At 45.9% G+C, this 18,733-nt stretch overlaps 1 protein-coding gene across 2 annotated transcripts in view; it reads left to right on the plus strand.

The window, feature by feature from the left end:
• The first annotated feature begins 953 nt into the window (after window positions 1-953).
• The window catches only part of ITGB3 (integrin subunit beta 3), a 58,541-nt gene continuing 40,761 nt past the window's right edge, over window positions 954-18,733 (plus strand). For both annotated transcript variants that reach the window (XM_049861643.1, XM_049861642.1), the window contains exons 1-2: window positions 954-1,227; window positions 18,025-18,110. In XM_049861643.1, coding sequence (XP_049717600.1) covers window positions 1,149-1,227; window positions 18,025-18,110 — 165 coding nt within the window. In that variant the 5' untranslated portion in view covers window positions 954-1,148. The remainder of the gene's footprint in view (window positions 1,228-18,024; window positions 18,111-18,733) is intronic.

Consider the following 18,733-nt stretch of genomic DNA (forward strand, 5'->3'; position numbering starts at 1 on the left):
GCAGGGAGCCTGAGAGGCCTTAGGAAAGCCCAGGAGCTGGAGAGACTTTCTGTCCCTCTCTGATTGGCCGCTCAGGGCTTGTTTTTAAACCATTTCAGCGGCTTGCCCCGCCCCCAGCCACTCCCTGGGCGCCATAGCCCTAGGGGTGCCTTTCTAAGCCTCCAAAGATTTTCTTTCTGGGGAAGACCCAGGGGACTAGAGGAAGGATCCTACGGAGTAGTGGACAGGAGGCCTGTGAGGAATATACAAGGACGCCCTCAAACCTGTAAGTTTGAGTTTGGAGGCAGTGCACTGGCTGTGTCCTGAAACGGTAATCAGGTATCTACTATGTGCAATATTTACAATATTTGTGCAGAGAGGCCCTTTTTGGACACATCACTGCTTACACAAGCTTGAGGTGTGGTCTTGTCCTCAAGAAGCTTACAGTCTAAAGAAACAAAACTAATCCAAGAAGACTTTCAGCCCGTTGCCCTCCAGGCGATTCTGACTCATAGCGACCCTCTTAGGACACAGCAGAACTGCCTCATAGGTAATCTTTACGGAAGCAGTTGAAAGGCTGCTGGGTTCAACCCCGTACCTTTCAGTTAGCAGCCCAGCGTTTAACCACCGTGCTACCAGGGCGCCACTAAGAAAACGTTAGTAGATAATAAAGGACTAAACTGGTACGCCGCACAGAGTAGATGTTCAACAGATGTTTGCCACTTAAATGAATGAAAGAAACTCCTGGTACCGATGGAAAGTACCGCAGGAGTAAGACGAAAGAGAAATCCTGTGCGTGTCTCTGGAGGATCAGGAAAAGGCCCGCAGGCGCCCCGCCTTCCTGAGTGTGCCAAGTGCCAGGGGGCCGACCCTTGGACCAGGAGGTTCTCCCACGACCCTTTCTGGCTCGGCATCCGCTTGCCGGCGGGTAGGCGGATCCTCGTGGGCGGAGGCGAGCGGCAAGACAGGAGCCGCGGTTTCCCACACCCCTTCTCCCGCGCAGGGTCCAGAAAAAGGCCGGCGGGAGGAAACGCGAAGCCACGTCCCGCCCCGTCGTCCCACCCACCGCGTCCCCTCCCCCTGGGCTGCGGGAAAAGCGGCCGTGGGCACCGCTGCTCGCTGTGGGGTGGCGGGCGCGGTCGAGGCGGAGCGCGTGGCCAGCGGACGAGATGCGAGCGCGGCGGCGGGCCCGGGCGCTCTGGGCCGCTCTGCTGGCGCTGGGGGCGCTGGCGGGCGTCGGCGTCGGAGGTGAGTGAGGCTCGGCGCCCGCCGCAGGGACAAGCTCTCCACGGGGCTGCGCCCCGCTCCGCCGCAGCCGAGTCTGCAGACCTGGAGCCGGGAGACTCAGGCGGGCCGGGCCCGCGTTGCTGCTCTCGGAGTGCCCGGGCCCCGGCTGGGGCCATCAGAGTCCAGAGCTGGGGACCTTACTGTACCCTCGGTGGCAGGGGTGACAGGCGACCGGTGCCAGGGGGCGGGCCTGGACCCCGGAGCCGGTGGCCAGGTTGGTCGCCTCGCTGGGGCGGCCTCGGCGCGCGCGGTGCGGTGGGCGCAGCTCCGAGCCAGCCCGGTGCTGAGCGCTGGCTGCGAGCATCCCGGGTGGTCCCAGCTGTGCGAGGGAAGACCCGCCCGGCCCGGGAGCCGGGGCGACGTGGGCTGTCTGGGGCTGTCCCGCGCGTTGGCAGGGGGATGTGCTTGTAGCTTCTCGAGTTAGCGTGTACCCGCGCGTTCCCCAGTTATTTGACATTCTTTTCTCCCTGTGCCACACTTCCAAGTTTTTCTAACTTGGTGGCTCCCCGCGGGAGCGTTTCGGAGCAGGATAAGGGCGCTGCCCCCTACAGTGACCCTGGCAGCGCCTCTGCTTCAGTGACAGACCCCGGACCAGAAAAATCTTTAGGGTATGCGGGGAGTCATAGCAAGGGTCCCTGGGGCTGGTTTGGATCCCAGGCTTTGTCTCTCCTGCTGCTGCGCGAATCATCAGCTTCCAGGGCAGTCGACGTTTGGTCGCATTGCCAGGGAGGGTGGTGAAGGGGCAGTGAGGCACAGCCCTGGGGTGCTGCCCTTGGTCCTTCCGGAACCCTGGTGATCTTCCCGGGAGAGCTCTTGCTCTGGAATCTCTGGGATCAAGCCTTCCTCAGAGGACGCACGAGTGTGCATACATATACTTTTAAAAAAAATTTTACTGTACTTTTTTTTTTAGATGAAGGTTTACAGAACAAACTAGTTTCTCATTAGTTAGTACACATATTGTTTTATGACATTGGTTAACAACCCCACAGCATGTCAACACTCTCCCTTCTCCACCTTGGGTTCCCTATTACCAGCTTTCCTGTCCCCTCTGGCCTCCCAGTCCTAGCCCCTGGGCTGGTGTGCCCCTTTAGTCTTATTTTGTTTTATGGGTCTGTCTAATCTTTGGCTGAAGGGTGAACCTCAAGAGTGACTTCGTTACTGAGCTAAAAGGGTGTCCAGGGGCCATATCTCTAGGGGTTTCCCAGTCTCTGTCAGGCCTGTAAGTCTGGTCTTTTTTTCATACATATACTTTTAATGAAAACGGTAATACTCACTGTAAAACAATTTAGACCAAGTAGAAGGGATTAAAAAAAAAGAATCGATAAGTCCATTTCAAAGATAACTAATTTAAAATACTTTGGCGAATGCCTTCCAGACTCCTCTATGTATGTATAGACAATATATGTAAAAAGATCATACTGAACAGGGTGACAATATTTTAATGGAATAGTTGATGTATAAAAAAAAACCCCCAAAACCCGCTGCTGTCGACTCATAGCAACCCTATAGGACAGAGTAGAATTGCCCCGTAGGATTCACACGGAGGGCATGGTGGAGTTGAACTGCTGACCTTTTGGTTAGCAGCCAAGCTCTTAACCACTGATGTATAGGGGGCTGCTTAGGTTGTCATTACTGAAACTTCCCAGGTGATAGAGACTAACACAGGTCCAGCCATCTTCAGCCTGTAGTGAATAGCCTGATGACTGTCACAGAAATATGAATCCTCAGCATTCTGCCCTGGAGATGTTAGCACGTTGGGTTAGATGCTGCTGCTGTTGATGGGAATGGAGAAATCTATGAGGGCAACTCAGCTGTTTCCTACTGCTTCCATGAACTTAAAACATTTTTTGCTTTCATTTCCTTTGTTTTTTACATCCACAACATTCTAAATTCACTTTTGTGTATAATCATTATACTTTCCTAACAGTTTAAGAAGTAACGAGATAACATAAGATAGTGCCCAGCATGGTGCTTAGCTCAATGTTGGTGAAGATATGTTATTTTGCTGTCTCCCCCAAGCTCCCATCCCCAGTATATCGTGTAGATGTGGTTTACACAGTTGTAATGGCCCATTACAATTCCACTGCATTGACATACCTAAGTTTGGTTGGCAGTTCCTTACATGAGAGGTCCTTCAGGAGATGTGTTCACTGATTTGTTGGTGTGACTGGGGTGATTCTCAGCAGCGGTGGTGGACTGTGTTAAGCTAGCCCCAGACTCTCTCTGAAAGGCAGGGTAGTGTTTAAGAGCAGGGGCTCTAGAGTCAGACCCCTGAGTAAAAGACCCTGCAGTAAAAGCAGTTTCTATTATATTTACATTCCCCATCCCAGTGTTAGGAGCGCTGATGGTGCACCAGTTAAGAGCTCTACTGCTAAATGGAAGGTAGACAGTTCAAGGTTGGTGTCTTGAACCATCTCAACTGCTCTGGCACAGAAAGACCTGCTCGCATAAAGATTACCTTACAGAAAACTCTATGGGGCAGTTCTGCTCTGTCACTATGAATCATCATCGACTTGATGGCACTCAACAACAACCCCAGTGTTGGGGGTAGGGTTGCAGGTCCCTGGGAAGAAACTGGTGGGGTGAGAGTAGGAGAGCTATGTTGGGGACATACAGTGTTGAAAGGATACAGAAGAGGGCTGGGGGGGAGTGGCATAGAAAGGCTGTTCTAGAGCAGGAGAGTCTGGTGTGGGGAGAAGGGAGGTTGTTTGAAGGTAGAATTGAGTTTTGGATTCAGTTGAGTTCTCCCAGAAAGCATTGGATTTTTGTGGCTTTTCCATATTTAAGTCTTTATTCTAACCCCAAATCCTGATGGTTAACGAATTTTGTTTGCTATTACCTCTAAGCTGGTTAATGCTGAGCTGAAGTGCTGATTTCTCCTCCTGAGTTTATATCCTAGAGACTCTCCAAATGAAGCCCTCTGCAGGAACTCTTGGGAGCTGGAGAGAACTGGGAGGAAGTGTTGTTGGCTGAGAAAAGGGGCAGCTGTGGTTTAGAGCCAGTGGGATGTGAGTTTCATTCTTGACTTTTGCCTCTTATTGGCTGTGTAACCTTGGGCAACTTACTTAATCTTTTGGGGGCTCAGTTTCCTTATTTGTAAAGTATAGAAAATAATACTTCTATGACTATGCCAATTAAGTGAGATAGAGGCACAAAGTAAGAGTTCAATAAATGGCAACTATTATTATTACCATTACCCTTCATCTCTATGGTATCCACTGTGTACGGGGTCAAGAGCTGTTACTCTTCCATGCATGAGTGTAGTCCAGGCTTCCAGAATGAGACTGATGGAATCCCTTTCCCACTCCTTTGGAGGAAGAGACCCCTGCTATTTTAACACATTCCTCGTTGGTTACTTGGGATATACCAGCCACTCTGACCGAGTAAGAACCCATGGGAGAGGCCGAGGAGGGAGAGGCTCATACCTTTGCTTTATCCATGAGAAAACCTCAAGTTTTGTCTCTAGGAAAAGAGAGAGGTAAAGGTGTCCACAAGATTTCAGGTTCCATGAGGAGAGGGACATGTCTGTTTTGTTCAACACTATACCCAGTGCCTGGCACAGAGCTGGCAAAATAAATACCTATGGAACGCTATGAAGTCATGTAGAAGTAGTAGGCCTCACTTTAAGGAACCCAAAATTTGAATATCTTCATTCATGTAAGACCCTCAAGTGCTCCAACCTGACATTCTGGAGAGCATTAGGGTCCTGCTGAGACCAGTTCTTTGGGCGTTAAGTACTGTTGTACCATTCGAACCTCTGAGGATGCTGGAAACTCAGTGGATGCTCTGTCAGGTGTCTACTCTTTTTTTCCTGCCCAAGAGGAACCAGTCAGGAGAGCAACGTTCCCCTTTCCTCCCCTAACCTCCACAAACTTGTGAGAGTGAGGGCAAAGTTGAGGAGTGGCAGAGGCCTCCTGGGGACAGCACAAGATGGGACGAGGAGAAGGGGGAGTTTGGATATGACTGGAATTTTCTAATAGAAATTTCTCCTCCGTAATTCCCCACCCTGCTCAGGACCTCTGGTTATCATCCCCTCCCAGTCCCAAGAATTCTTCTGCCCTCGTTGGCAGGAGTAGCCAGGAAGCGTGCCCACAGGAACCACAGCTCATGAATCAGCAGACAGATAATTAACTGGAGGAGTGACTGAGTAGCTTCAGAGATAAACCGCTTGGCTTGGCCCAGCCCTCTCTGCTGCCCGCAGAGCTGGCCTACGACTTCACCCCATCGCCTCTTCTCCCATCTCCGGAACTTTGGCGCTTTTTGAGTGGGAAGATTATTGTGCCTGGTGGAGCTCAAGTCACCAGTGGTAATGAAGGTGGAAGCAGGGAAAGGATACAGTTTAGTGAAACTGCTTGATCCTCTCTGTAAACTGCTGCTATTTATTTATATGTAAGGCTCTCCGGCAAAAAATTTGTAAAATCTATCTCTCCATGCACACAGTGTCCCCCAAAACACTCTTCTTTTCTTTTTTTTAAGTTAGGTTTCCAAAACCTAAAACCCATTGCCGTTGAGTCGATTCCAACTCATAATTTATGTACAGTAAAATACGTCTTTTTTTAGTTGTACAGTTCTATGAATTTTGACAAATGCATACAATCACGTAACCACCACTATAGTCAAGATATAGAATATTTCCATCATTCCGAGAAGTTTCAGTGAGCCCCTTTGTAATCAATCCCCTAACCCCACCCCAGGTCCGTGGCAACCACTGATCTGTCCCTATAGCTTACCTTTTTCAGAATGTCATATAAATGAAATACTTTGTAGCCTTTCAAGTCTGGCTGTTTTCACTTAGCATAATGCATTTGAGATTGACCCATGTCCTTGCATGTATCAATAATGTGTTTCTTTTCATTGTTAAATAGCATTTTGTTGTATGGGCGCTCCACAGTTTTGTTTATCCATTCACTAACAGATGGGTATTTGGGTTGTTTCCACCTTTTCAGAATTGTTAACGTTGTTAGCTGCCACAGAGTCGCCCCCGACTCATGATAACCCAATGCAGAAGCCACTATAAACATTTGTGTGCACATTTTTGTGTAGATCTGTTTTATTTCTCTTGAGTAAATATCCAGGAGGGGGATTGCTGTGTTTTATGGTGTGTTTAACTTTATAAAAAGCTGCCAAACTATTTTCCAAAGGGGCTGTACTGTTTTTCATTCCCACCAAAAAAGACCTGGCTATCTGCTCCCATGAAGATTACAGCCTAGGAAACCCTACTGGGCAGTTTTACTCTGTCACATGGGGCCGTTATGAGTTGGAATCCACTGGACTGCACACAACTACAATGCCTAATTATGTTGAACACCTTTCATGTGTCTATTTATCATCTGCATTTCTTCCCTGGGAAAATATCTGTTCAAATCTCTTGCCTATTTTTTAATGGCGTTATTTGTTTTCTTACATTTCTGTTATAAGAATTTATTAATATGTATGTTGGATAGTAATCCTTGATCAGATATGTGGTTTACAAATATTTTCTCTTAGTCTTTGGCTTGTCTTTTCATTTTTTTGATAGTGTCTTTAAATTTTTATGAAGTCTGGTTTATCAAATTTTTCCTTATGTATTGCTCTTTTGATGTCTTATCGAAGAAATCTTTGCCTAACCCAAAGCTGTGGAGATTTTCTATGTTTTCTTCTAGAAGTTTTATAGTTTCAGGCTTTACATTTAGATTTATGATCTTTAAAAAATTTTCTTATTATGATAAAATAAATGTGATAAAATATTTGCCATTTCAACTATTTTTTATGGGCAAGCCAGTGATTATGATCCATTTTGAATTAATTTTGTATATGGTGCAAGGTATGGGTCGAGTTTCATTCATTTTGCATATTGACGTCCAAGCTAGAAATCCTCTTTTTCTTCAAGAGCCCCTTTCTTTCACAAACCCCAGAGTCAGGAGAGACTGCTTGGATGGTGTTTATATCCATTGTGCCATTCCTCACTCAGCAAGGCAGGGTTTTCAGAATTAGTGCATTCCCATTCTAAAGATCTTTAGGCTTGATTCATGCCAGGATTTATACTCATTCTATCCAAGGAAATCTTTGTGCTCATGAGAAGTGGAGTCCCACTCTCAGAGGCTACCAGAGGCGACTCTATCTTTTGTGGGTGTTGAGACAGTTACTCTGAAAGCCATGGGGCTAGAGCTGTTAAACCCCTGAGATGCCATCCAGCTTTTGATTTCTAAATTTTCTAGTTGGATAGATGCATTCAGGCCATGTGTAAGCCATTTATTAGTTTTCCCAAGTGCTAAATTGTTAAGGACCTCAGGATATTGGAGAAGATTTTGCAGTAAAATCTTTTGCAGAAGATTTTATCCTTTGTCCTAAGAGCAATGGATATTTTGTGGCCAAATATGGTATGTCACAATTCTGGGAGGCAGAAACTGTTAAGTAAACCTGGGGCTAGTCTACCTTTTTTTTTTTGGTAGCAGCTTAGGGGAAAAAAACCCAAAACAACCAACTGTAAGTCTTCCTGTCTGTTTTCTGTCATGTTCCCATAAAAAGGCTACTCACATGTACTCCCTACTCCCCCACCCCATGTTGCTTAGCTCAGTTAGTGAAGATGTTCATACATTCAAGGTGAGAAAGAATGAGACAATACATGCTCATTATAAGAAAGTCAAACAACAGAGAGTAAAATTGCTGATTCCCCTCTAATTCTATTTCTCTGTAATACCTACTCTTAATCAGGTGGTGTGTTCTACTCAGACTCTTTCCCCTTGCATATTATATCATTCTCACATATGAATGTGTGTGTGTGTGTATTCCTTTTACCTAAACACGTGTTATATTTTTTTGAACTCACGAAGCCACTTCCTTTCATATGAAAAGAAAACTCAGTGTGAAAAGAACTTCGGGTTTGGAATTAAGAAACCAGAAGTGAAAAAAGGTCCATTCTGAGGCGGTCCACAGAAGGGGCCCTGAGGGAAAACCACCTTAGAGTGAGGCACCAAAGCACAACCCTATTTTTGCTCTTATGAAACTCAGTTTTATAGCTTTTCTCAGTCTATTACTGGCTCTCCTCATCCTAGGAGCAAATTCCATGGTAAGTTCAGTAAATGGAAAAAGACCTGATACCAAGAGAGGCTATATGCTGGTTCATTTCAGCACAAGAACTACTGCTGGCAAAGGGGATTTGGTTACTTTTGGGTTCATAATAACCCAGCTCCAACAAGAAGGACCTCAAACTCTGGGGCTCTGGCTTGCTACCACATCACATGGGTTACATGATCTAAATGGAAACACAGATACAAACTGCTGGAGGAGGCCAAGATAAGAGGCCTTCTCCCTGTCTCCCAGCAGGGACCCCACCTTCAAGGTCAGCCTCTGGGCCCTCAGTCCCTCCAGAATACTGTGGCCGCCTCCAATGAGGTCATCCATGCCGTGGTGGGCTTTGTGGAGGGAGGAGTTAAACTGCAGAGATTCATCCATTGGTATGGTGGTGTCAGAGTCCTGTGAAAAAAACGCAGGGGCTTGATTAACTTCGCTTGCTGGTTACCTCCTGAGGTCCCTCCTGACTACTTAAAGTCAAGCCAGTAAAACAGCCACAGGGAAGAGTGCAAGAATCACAGGAACCTAAGAGAAGAAAACGCAAAGATCTGGAATGGCTGTTTGCACAGAGGAACAGGGAGTTTTCAGACTTGTCACTCCCTAAATAAACCCCGCTGCACAAGGCTGGTTAACTCCTGCCTCTGTATCATCACCCCGACTTAGGAAAAAACTCTCTGTTCTCTTAAGACCTCATCTGGCTCCTTCCAAAGGCTTCTTTAACTATTCACTAATCTAGTTTGTTCCAATTGTTCCTTTACTTGGCCTTCCCTAATACAGTATTAAATGTTGGTTTTTGTTCCTTAGCCACTTCATCTACAGCTTATCTCTCCAGTTGGATGGAGATTGACCAAGGGTAGAAGGAAGGGACGGTGTCTTCCATGGAAGCCTTAATAGTGTTTAGATGGGACTATGCTCCCAAGCAAGGAGCCCTGATAGCACAGTAGATAAGTGCTTGGCTGCTACCCGAAAGGCTGGCAGTTTGAACCCACCAGCTGTTCTGCAGGAAAAGCTGTGGCGGTCTGCTTCCGTAAAGATTTACAGCCTGGGAAGCCCTATGGGGCAGTTCTACCCTTACCTACAGGGTCCCGATGAGTCGGAATTGACTTGATGACAATGGGTTATGTTCTCGAGCAGGGAAGAACAGTTTGCTAAATCAATGAAGGGGGAAAGAACTACTACGGATCAAGGACTTTCCACTTTACATGCCTATCACCCTAAGCTGCCATAATCCTCATACCAGCCCTACAAGGTATTTGTACTATTTTTATCCCCACTTTACAGATGAAGAAACTGAAGCCCAGAGAGGGGAAGTAACCTACCCAAGCTCACACAGTTGGGGAGGAAGTTGGGTGGGGCATGAACCCTGGTACTGAGCCTGCCCTTTTAACCACAGTGGAGAGAGGAATGCCAACTCCAATCCTGGTGGCTCTTACTTCACACTGAAAATGGACTGTATGCAGAAACAGGTTACCACATTACCAGTTATGATACTGTTCTCTTTTCCAGCCCCCTGACCATCGCATAATGTTCTGCTAGGCACAGCTGTTTTAACCACTTTTAGCCCAGTTTCAATTGTCACAAAGAGGTTAAACCACCTTTTCTCTGCTTAACTGTTGTGCCACCAGGGCTCCTTTGTTAAATAGTAGGAAGCAATGATAAGTTCTTGAACAGGGATTTGACATAGAATCAGAGTCCAGGGAACTTAGGGAGACCATCAAAGAGGTGAGGGGACAAGCCTGAGATAAAATAGTCAGTGGAATGGCAGAGGTGGTTTTAGACCTGGAGTCTCCTGCCTGTCAGTCTGCATGTTTTCCCTACCACATTCACTATTAAGCAATAATATTTGTTGTTTTACTACTCCTGCCCTTATGTTGTTTCCTAAGGGCTGAGTGCTACTTTGAGAACCAACCCGTAAGGATGATGGGCTCTATGCAGTGTTCAGCATATGGCTACTAAATTAATCCAGCTGGAGATGGTAACCAGACATGTTCTGGCTTCACTTACAAGGATAGATCCTACTGATGAAGGGTCAGTGAAAGTAACGACCAGTGGTGAAAACCTTTGAATTTTGTTCAAAGGGGATCCACTTGCTCAGGCTCAAATCCTTCCTGTCTTTCCCTCATGTCCCACATGTAATACATCAGCAAGACCTCAGAATATATCCGGAATCTGACCCCTTCACACCATCTTCACCACTGCCATCCAAATCCACACCACCACCATCTGTTGCCTGTACTGTTGTAAGAGCTTTCTAAGTTGTCTTGTCTCCTTCTTGCTTCTACAGTCTGTCCTCCATGTAGCAGCCAGGATGATCTTTTCCTGCCCACCTCTGCTCAGATTCCTCCAGTGGCTTCCCAACACAGGAAGAACGGAAGCCCTCCCCCTACCGTGGCCTACAGCTTCTTAGTGCTCTGGTCCCTGCTGCTTCTCCAGTCTCCTCTTTGCCTCTCTCTTTCTATTCCAGCTATACTGGCATTCCTGATATTTCTCTAATAGGCTGAGCTCCATCCAGCATGGGGTCTGTCTTAGATACCGGGTGCTGCTCTAATGGAAATATCACAAGTGGATGGCTTTAACAAACAGAAATTTATTCTCTCACAGTTTAGGAGGCTAACATTTTGAATTCAGGGTGCCAGCTCCAGGGAAGGCTTTCTCTCTCTGTTGGTTCTGGAGAAAAATCCTTGTCATCAATCTTCCCCTGGTCTAGGAGCTTCTCAGCATAGGGACCTCGAGTTCAAAGGATGCTCTGCTCCTGGCTCTTCTTGCTTGATGGTAATGAGGTCACTATTTCTCTGCTTGCTTCTTTCTCTCTCTATCTCTTATAAGACAAAAGGTGATGCAGGGCACACCCCAGGGAAATTCCCCTTACATCTGATCAGGGTTGTTCACTAGTAGGAAGCAATGATGGGTTCTTGAATAGGGATCTTACATAGGATCAGAGTCCCTGGGCCTTAAAGAGATCATCAGAGAGGTGAGGGGACAAGCCTGTGGTCACACAGCCAGAGGAATGGCAGAGGTGGCACCAGAGTAAAGGTGCTGCATCCCACCCTAATCTTCTTTAACATAACCTAATCTTGCCTCATAAACCACAGGCAGAGATTAGGATTTACAACACACAGGGAAATTACCTCAGATCACAAAATGGAGGACAGCCAGACAATACTGGAAATCATGGCCTAGCCAAAGTGACATATATTTTGGGGGGACACAATTCAACCTGTGACAGGGCCATTGCCCTTTTAGGTTCTTTCTAAAATGCTCATCCCTTAGGCCTTCCCATCACTTAGTTCTTCACATCCTTTTGAGAAGTCACATCCCCAGAGAGGCCTTTCCTGATCACATTATCCAAAGGAATTTCCCTACCCTCCTTGATCCCTATTTCTTTATCCTACTTGATTTTCTTAAAAGCCCTTGCCACTGTTTGAAATTTTACCTTTTGGTTGTGTGTGCTTTTGATATCATCTTTCACTGAAATTTAAGCTTCACAACAACAGGGACTTTTTTAGTTCATCAGTGTATCTCCCATGCCTTGGAGAATACCTGGTGAACGTAGTGTACTCAGTGAATATTTCTTAAATGAATGAATGGATCCTGACACCACTGATATATTTGTAGAAGAGTATAAGGTTAAAGTAACCACCTTTCCATTATCTTTAGGTGGATTAACCATAGCACAGTTTTCATTCTAGGCTGGCTTTGCTCAATCATGCACAGTGTTTCAGGGTAACGGTCCTCAAAATCATGTCATGTATGCTATAGAGATGCAAATCTATATTAATATTGGTGGACACAAACTATTAAACAAATGCCGTCCAATATTAAGTATCTTATTTAATTGGGTCTGATGGACTTTTTTTTTTTTACATTTTAACATCTCTGAAATTAGGGTGCATCTTATGTCTATAGTCTTAGAGTTGATGAAATATGGTAGTTTGGATGATGCCTCAAAAACCCAACCATTGCTGTTGAGTGGATTCTGATTCACAGTGACCCTATAGGACAATGCCTACTGGAGCTTTTTGCTCAGAGCACAGAGGTGTGTATTACATGGAACCTCACTTGGGTTACAGAGCTGCTGCTATGTGTAGTGAAGGAACAAAAGTAAAACAAGCTTTCTCAGTAACTTGCTCTAGAGAAACCTCTTGTGTGTTCACAGGGCAGTTAGCATGAGATGTTTTGTTCTTAGATGCCTCACCCAGCCAGGTGAGTGCAGTGGAAGATCACGTGTCTGAGTCACGTGGTATCTCCATGGACCAATTGGGAAGTGACCAGCCAAAGGTCAGTGGCAGGGCTAGGGGCCCAGGCCAGAATTCCTCTCTGGCAGACAGTATAAGAAAGATGTCCATAGTATTTGCTATACAGATCACCCTCCCTTCCAGCTCTGGCCTAGCCCTCTCCCAAAGTCCCCTGGCCTCATTAGGGCGGCCAGTTCCTGCATTCTGACATCCTGTCTTATTGAGCAATGTGCCCTCAAAATAGCCCTCACTGACGCATTATGACTTCCATCAGTTCCAACTCCCTTCCTTTTTTCCTTTTTTCTCCATTTTTCTCACCCTTTGTCTCTCTTCTGGTCCTGTGAGTCTGGCTGAGGTGCCAAACCACAGCTTCTACTTCTACTTTCCAGGCAAACTTCTTGGCTGGTCTTGTCTATCCCTTCTAATTAGCCTTCTCTTCTTGGCCATCCTTCTGACATTGGATTTTTGAATGCTAATATTCCTTGCTCCATTTAGAAGCCAGATCTGAAAATCAATCATTTTGCCCTAGCTTGCTGCTTTTTGCCTCCACCCCCCATCATTTCCTTGTTTAGGGCATACTCTGAGGTGTGTATAGTGCCCTGTAGAATGGTGCCTTAGAGGAAAATAAAAAAAGTACAACATTCACTTATGATAAACCAGCTTGAGACTCAAGATAGCAACAGCAGCAGCTTTAGCAGCGACATTTATTGAGCACTTTCAGTAAGTCGGGATCTACTCGATGGCAATGGGTTTGGTTTTTTTTTTTTGGTTTTCAGTTTGCCAGCTTCTGTGGTTTTACAGAGATTGTTATTGTTGTTCAGTGCCATCTTTTTTCCCGTGGAACTGCTGGATGGGTTCAAACTGCCAACCTTTTGGTGAGTACCCTAAGGGTTCCTTTTAGAGAGGTTAGTTTCTTCTATCCTTACCACCATCCTGTGAGGTAGTGTACCAGGGCCAGCCCACCTGGTGTTGTCTTTACTTCGGCTAAACTGTCAGAGGAAAGGGTCGGTAAAACAAAACAAAACAAAACAAAACCCCAAATCCGCTGCCGTTGAATCGATTCCGACTCGTAGTGACCCTATAGAACAGGGTAGAACTGCCCCATAGAGTTTCCAAGGAGCACCTGGTAGATTCAAACTGCCGACCTTTTGGTTAGCAGCCGTAGCTCTTAACCACCCACCAGCGTTTCCAAAGGGGTGGTAAAAAAAAACCCAAACCAAACCCACTGGCTTCGAGTTGATTTCGACTCATAGTAACCCTATAGGACAGAGTAGAACTGCCCCATAGAGTTTCCAAGGAGCGTCTGGCAGATTCAAACTGCTGACCTTTTGGTTAGCAGCTGTAGCACTTAACCACTGCGTCACCAGGGTTTCCGTAAAGGGGTGGTAGGAGTTGTTAATTCTAATCAGTGAAACTAGTAGGGCTGAGTCTGGGCTTCTGAGGCTGAGCAAGCCCTATGAATGGCTGCAAACAAAGGCCCAAACACCTTCCAGATGTTCTGGAGGGAGGGGCAACCTCAGAGCAGCATCTCATTGAATCAGCATAGCCCAGGCACTGAGACTTCTGATGAGTCAGTTGCTTTCAGCCTCTGCATTCCAGGAAAACTGCCTTTGGTGGCAGGACTTGGTGAGGGGCATCCTAGAGGATCATTGGTTCTCACAACATCAACCTGTGATTCATTAAAAAGACGGGGTAAGGGGAACTGGGTAACAGTGGCTCTCCAGGCATGACTTTCTAAAAAACAAATCCCAGCAGCTCAGTCATCCTCTGGGCTTAGGGACTGCCTGTTTACTGGAAGGGGGCCTGCTGTTATTTATTTTATATGTGGCAAGGCTTTATATTGTTGCTACAAGTCAGGGACTCATAAAACCACACAAAACCCGTTGCCATAGAGTCAATTCCGACTCATAGTGACCTTATAGGACAGAGTAGAACTGCTCCACAGAGTTTTCAAGGAGCACCTGGTGGATTCAAACTGCCAACCTTTTGGTTAGCAGCTGTAGCATTTAACCACGATGCCACCAGGATTTCCCTAGGGACTCATAGGGAAATGCTAATTTGAGAATGAATGGATGAGTAAAAGGATAGACTGGGAAAAGTTTTCAAAAATAATTTGACAGTGCCCGCATCTCCCATGGTCCTCTTCTCTCTTCTAACTCTTCCCAAGTTCTCCTAATATTTCTCCTCTCCCTAGTGAAAATTGATGGTCTTTATGTCTAGAATCCTCCCCTGCCCCATGCCAATTCCCAAGGAAACTCCAAAAAGGGAGGCAGACATCTAAAATAGTTCAGAACTCTTCTGATAAGACAAAAAGGGGAGGTGGTGGTGCAAATAATTTGTGCTCAACTTCTAATCTAAAGGTTGGAGGTTCAAACTCACCCAGTGGTGCCATGGAGGAAAGGCCTGTCGATCACTATGGTAAAGATTACAGCCAAGAAAACCCCATGGAGCAGTTCTACTCTGTAGCACATGGGGTCACCATGAATCAGAATTGATTCCACAGCAACAGGTTATCCTCACGTTGGGATGGAGAATGAGCGATTGTGAGGCCAGGAGATGGCTAGGCAGCCCCTGGTGGGAGAGGCCTCCTGGTTGCATTGTTGGTTCTGAATATTCAGGTATTCAGAATTTGGCAGCTCTAGGAAGACTGTCTACCTTTCCATTATGGCCATCAGACAGCTGAGGCCTGTCCCAACTCAGAGGTGGCCTTAATGCTTTGGGACCAGGTATGGAACCACTGCCATAATTCCCACCCCATAGCTGTCACATTTTGAGATTGTAGTCAGGTCACAGGGTGGCACTCCAGTGGTTACTTATGAATTTATAATGGAATCCATCTGAAGAAATCTAGAGTTGGGAAAGGCCTTTGAAGTCAGACAGACCCAAGACCCTGAGGGAACCTGGGGCTTCCGGGAGGTGCTTCAAGGTTTCCAAATATACTAGTTTAGTGTCCTTTTTTGGAGAACAATGAAGGTTTAATTTGTGGAATGATCTATTTACATGTTTTATACTGGAATTCTATGCACAGTTTTGAGAAATGAGCTGAGTTGCTTAAAACAGAAAACTCTGTGATCAACACTCTTCACTTCGATTCAATACATATTTGTTGAACATCTCCTTTGACCAGGACTGGGGCTGGGCTGGAAACTCTCATGGCATAGTGGTTAAGTGCTATGGCTGCTAACCAAAAGGTTGGCAGTTTGAATCCACCAGGTGCTCCTTGGGAACTCTATGGGGCAGTTCTACTCTGTCCAATATGGTAGCTATAAGTCGGAATTGACTCGATGACAGTGGATTTGGTTTTTTAGGTTTAGGGCTGGGCTGGGCAAGGCTGGCCTCAAGGGGCTTAAAATCTATCTGGTGGTGGTGGTATTAAGGCAGATATAGAAATAATTTAATATGGTAGGAATATTAGAGTTGAAGAAATTCTATCAGTAAGATGCTAAGACTATTTCGAAAGGGAATTCAAGGAAGGGAGATTTATGGACAGCCAGAAGAATGATGAAGTGAATTAGCTAATAGGTTCAGATTTGGTTAATCTAAGACAATAAACCTGAGCCTTTGGAGACTACCTTTTCTACCAGACAGAAATCATTGGCAATGCTGTTGGATGAGAATTCCACGCATTATTCTCAAGAATCATTTCCATTGTTATTAGCTTTTTTTTTTTTTTTTTTGCAAGTTAACCTTAACTCCTACAGAGTTGTAAAAAAATCGTTATCAATAGAAGTAAAAGAAAGGAACAGATAACCCCCAAGCATGATGGGCTTGTCAATGCCCTATATTACATTGAAAGTATACTCAGTAATCCCTTTGCCTATTTTCAAGTTTTGGATAATTTTTATTAACAATACTGTGTAAGTATATACACATTAATTTTCAGAGTGTGTTTTGTGGGGAGGGAGAGAGTTGAGTCACACTATATGGTCACTGTGTCTCGACTCAATGGCAAAGGATTTTTTTAATAATAAAATGGACTGAGGCATTCAGCTTGATGAGAAGTTTTGGGAACACTGGCAAAACACCCCAATAGTCAGGATGATTTCTCCAAACAGATTTGCTGGTCCTACCAGCTGGGGGCAAAGGGGCCACTTTTTAAAATTGGATAAAGGAACTGTCAGGGTAATTGGGCCTTGGTGAGGAATAAATCTTTATTCCTGCTCCTTATATTGGAAATCAGAAAATAGGCCTGGTGATCTGCTTCTGAAAAGTCACAGCCTTGAAAACCCTATGGAACTGTTCTACTGTGCGCACATGGGGTCACCAACTGTAATCAACTCCAGGGGAACTAACAACAACAACGTATTGGACAAGACTGGGGTGGAGGGCAATGTAGGGAGAGGAGGTTTACCTGGTTGAGGCCAGGAAGGCTGAGCGAAGGGAAGCGAATTCCTGGCTTTTGCAGGCTGGGCATCTGAGGGCTGTTTTGGCCCCTATAGTTGGCTCTGCTTCTCCCCACCAGCTTTTTCTGTGGCCTTTGACAGTGTGAAGACTCTTCACATTGAATGATATTTTGTAGCATTCTAAGCGGTTCTCCCTTACCTCACTGAATTCTTGCCCAAATCCTGTTAGATAGATTTCATCATCTCATAGAGATTAAGTGACTTGCTGAAGGTCATAGCACAACTAGTAAGAAGAGGGTTCAAAATTCAAACACATGCTTTCCATCTTCAAAATTCCATGTTTTTACAGCAAATAGCAATCAAAACAAAACAAAATCCATCGCCATTGAGTTGATTCTGACTCATAGTGACCCTAGAGGACGGAGCAGAGCTGCCCCGTAGGGTTTTCAAGGAGCAGCTGGTGGATTTGAACTGCTGACCTTGGTTAGCAGCTGAACTCTTAACCACTGTGCCACCAGGGCTCCAAATACCAATCAGCCTTTTCTAACATTTTTGTGCTTCTCCGGAGCATTCTATACTTGGATCCCAAAATATATAGATTGGGAAGGGACAAAAGCTTGAGAACTTTTCAGAAGATTTGCTTTGCCCTGGCAGGCTGGCCTGACATTGTCCATATGGCCCTCTTCCCCATCTGCCAGGTGTAGGCTTTGCTACTGTTAGTGCATCTGGGCTTTGGACCCCTTAGTAGTGGCTGTGAATATATCAATAGAATAATTGAAGAGAGGGCAAGTCGCTGTCTCTTTGGGCCTCACATTTTCATTTGCACAATGTACGGCGTAAACGCTTTCCACTGGTTTTGATCTGACACTTTGGGTCTAATGTCAGCCCTGCTCCATCACTTTGGCATCGCTGTGGCTTCATCAACTGACGATGAATTCTCCTGAGCTTCCTCATTGTCCTTTCTTCTTACCAACCACCCTATGCTTGGTAAATGGCTATAGTTGGGGTGTGTTTATGTGTATCCGAGAGCCCAAATCTGGGCATTTGGGCAAGTTGGGAAAGACGGGGCAGGCTAGTTACTTCTGTGAGCTGATTCAGGCTTTAATGCCCTTGTCTCTCTGTTGCAGGGCCCAGCATCTGTGCCACCCGTGGTGTGAGCTCCTGCCAGCAGTGTTTGGCTGTGAGTCCCATGTGTGCCTGGTGCTCAGACAAGGTAAGGAACAGACACCTGACCGTTCTTGTTCCCCAGACTCAGCTGCTTTTGTGCAGGACTGGACCCATGGAGATATCTTCTTCATCCTAAATGCCTTTCTGAGCAAAACTAGGGATGGATGGCGAAGCCAGCTGTGCTGGGGGTGTTGCTGAGAATGCTGTTCAGAGTCTAGCATGTAACTCCAGCCCTGGCCAATTCAGTTGGTCCTCCAGGCTTTACTGCAGCCATGGCTACAGCCTTATAACACTTCACTTGGTTTTTGTTGAGGAGGAATATTCCAGGGAAGCAGGGCCTCAAGTCTCAAAAGGAGAGGCAGGAGTAGGACATAAGTATGAAGGGGGTGTTGGCCTACAGACATCTCAGAATTCTAAAAAGGCAAACAAAAGAGGAATCTTCTGCTTGTGTGGGAGTGTTTAGTCAAAATTTTTCTCTATCCCCCTCTGGTGATTGGACCCCTGCAGCTTTATCTTTTCCTTTCTATTCTTTTCCTCCTTCCTTCCCTCTCCTAGGTGTCAGTGAGGGAAGGACCTGGGCCTATTTGGTAAGGATGGGAGGGGGACGAAGTCCCTGGGTGTGGCAAATGGTTAACATGCTCAGGTACAAACCAAAAGGTTGGAGGTTTG

Source organism: Elephas maximus, chromosome 19 (assembly GCF_024166365.1).
Source record: "Elephas maximus indicus isolate mEleMax1 chromosome 19, mEleMax1 primary haplotype, whole genome shotgun sequence".
In the NCBI taxonomy this organism is placed as follows: Eukaryota; Metazoa; Chordata; class Mammalia; order Proboscidea; family Elephantidae; genus Elephas; species Elephas maximus.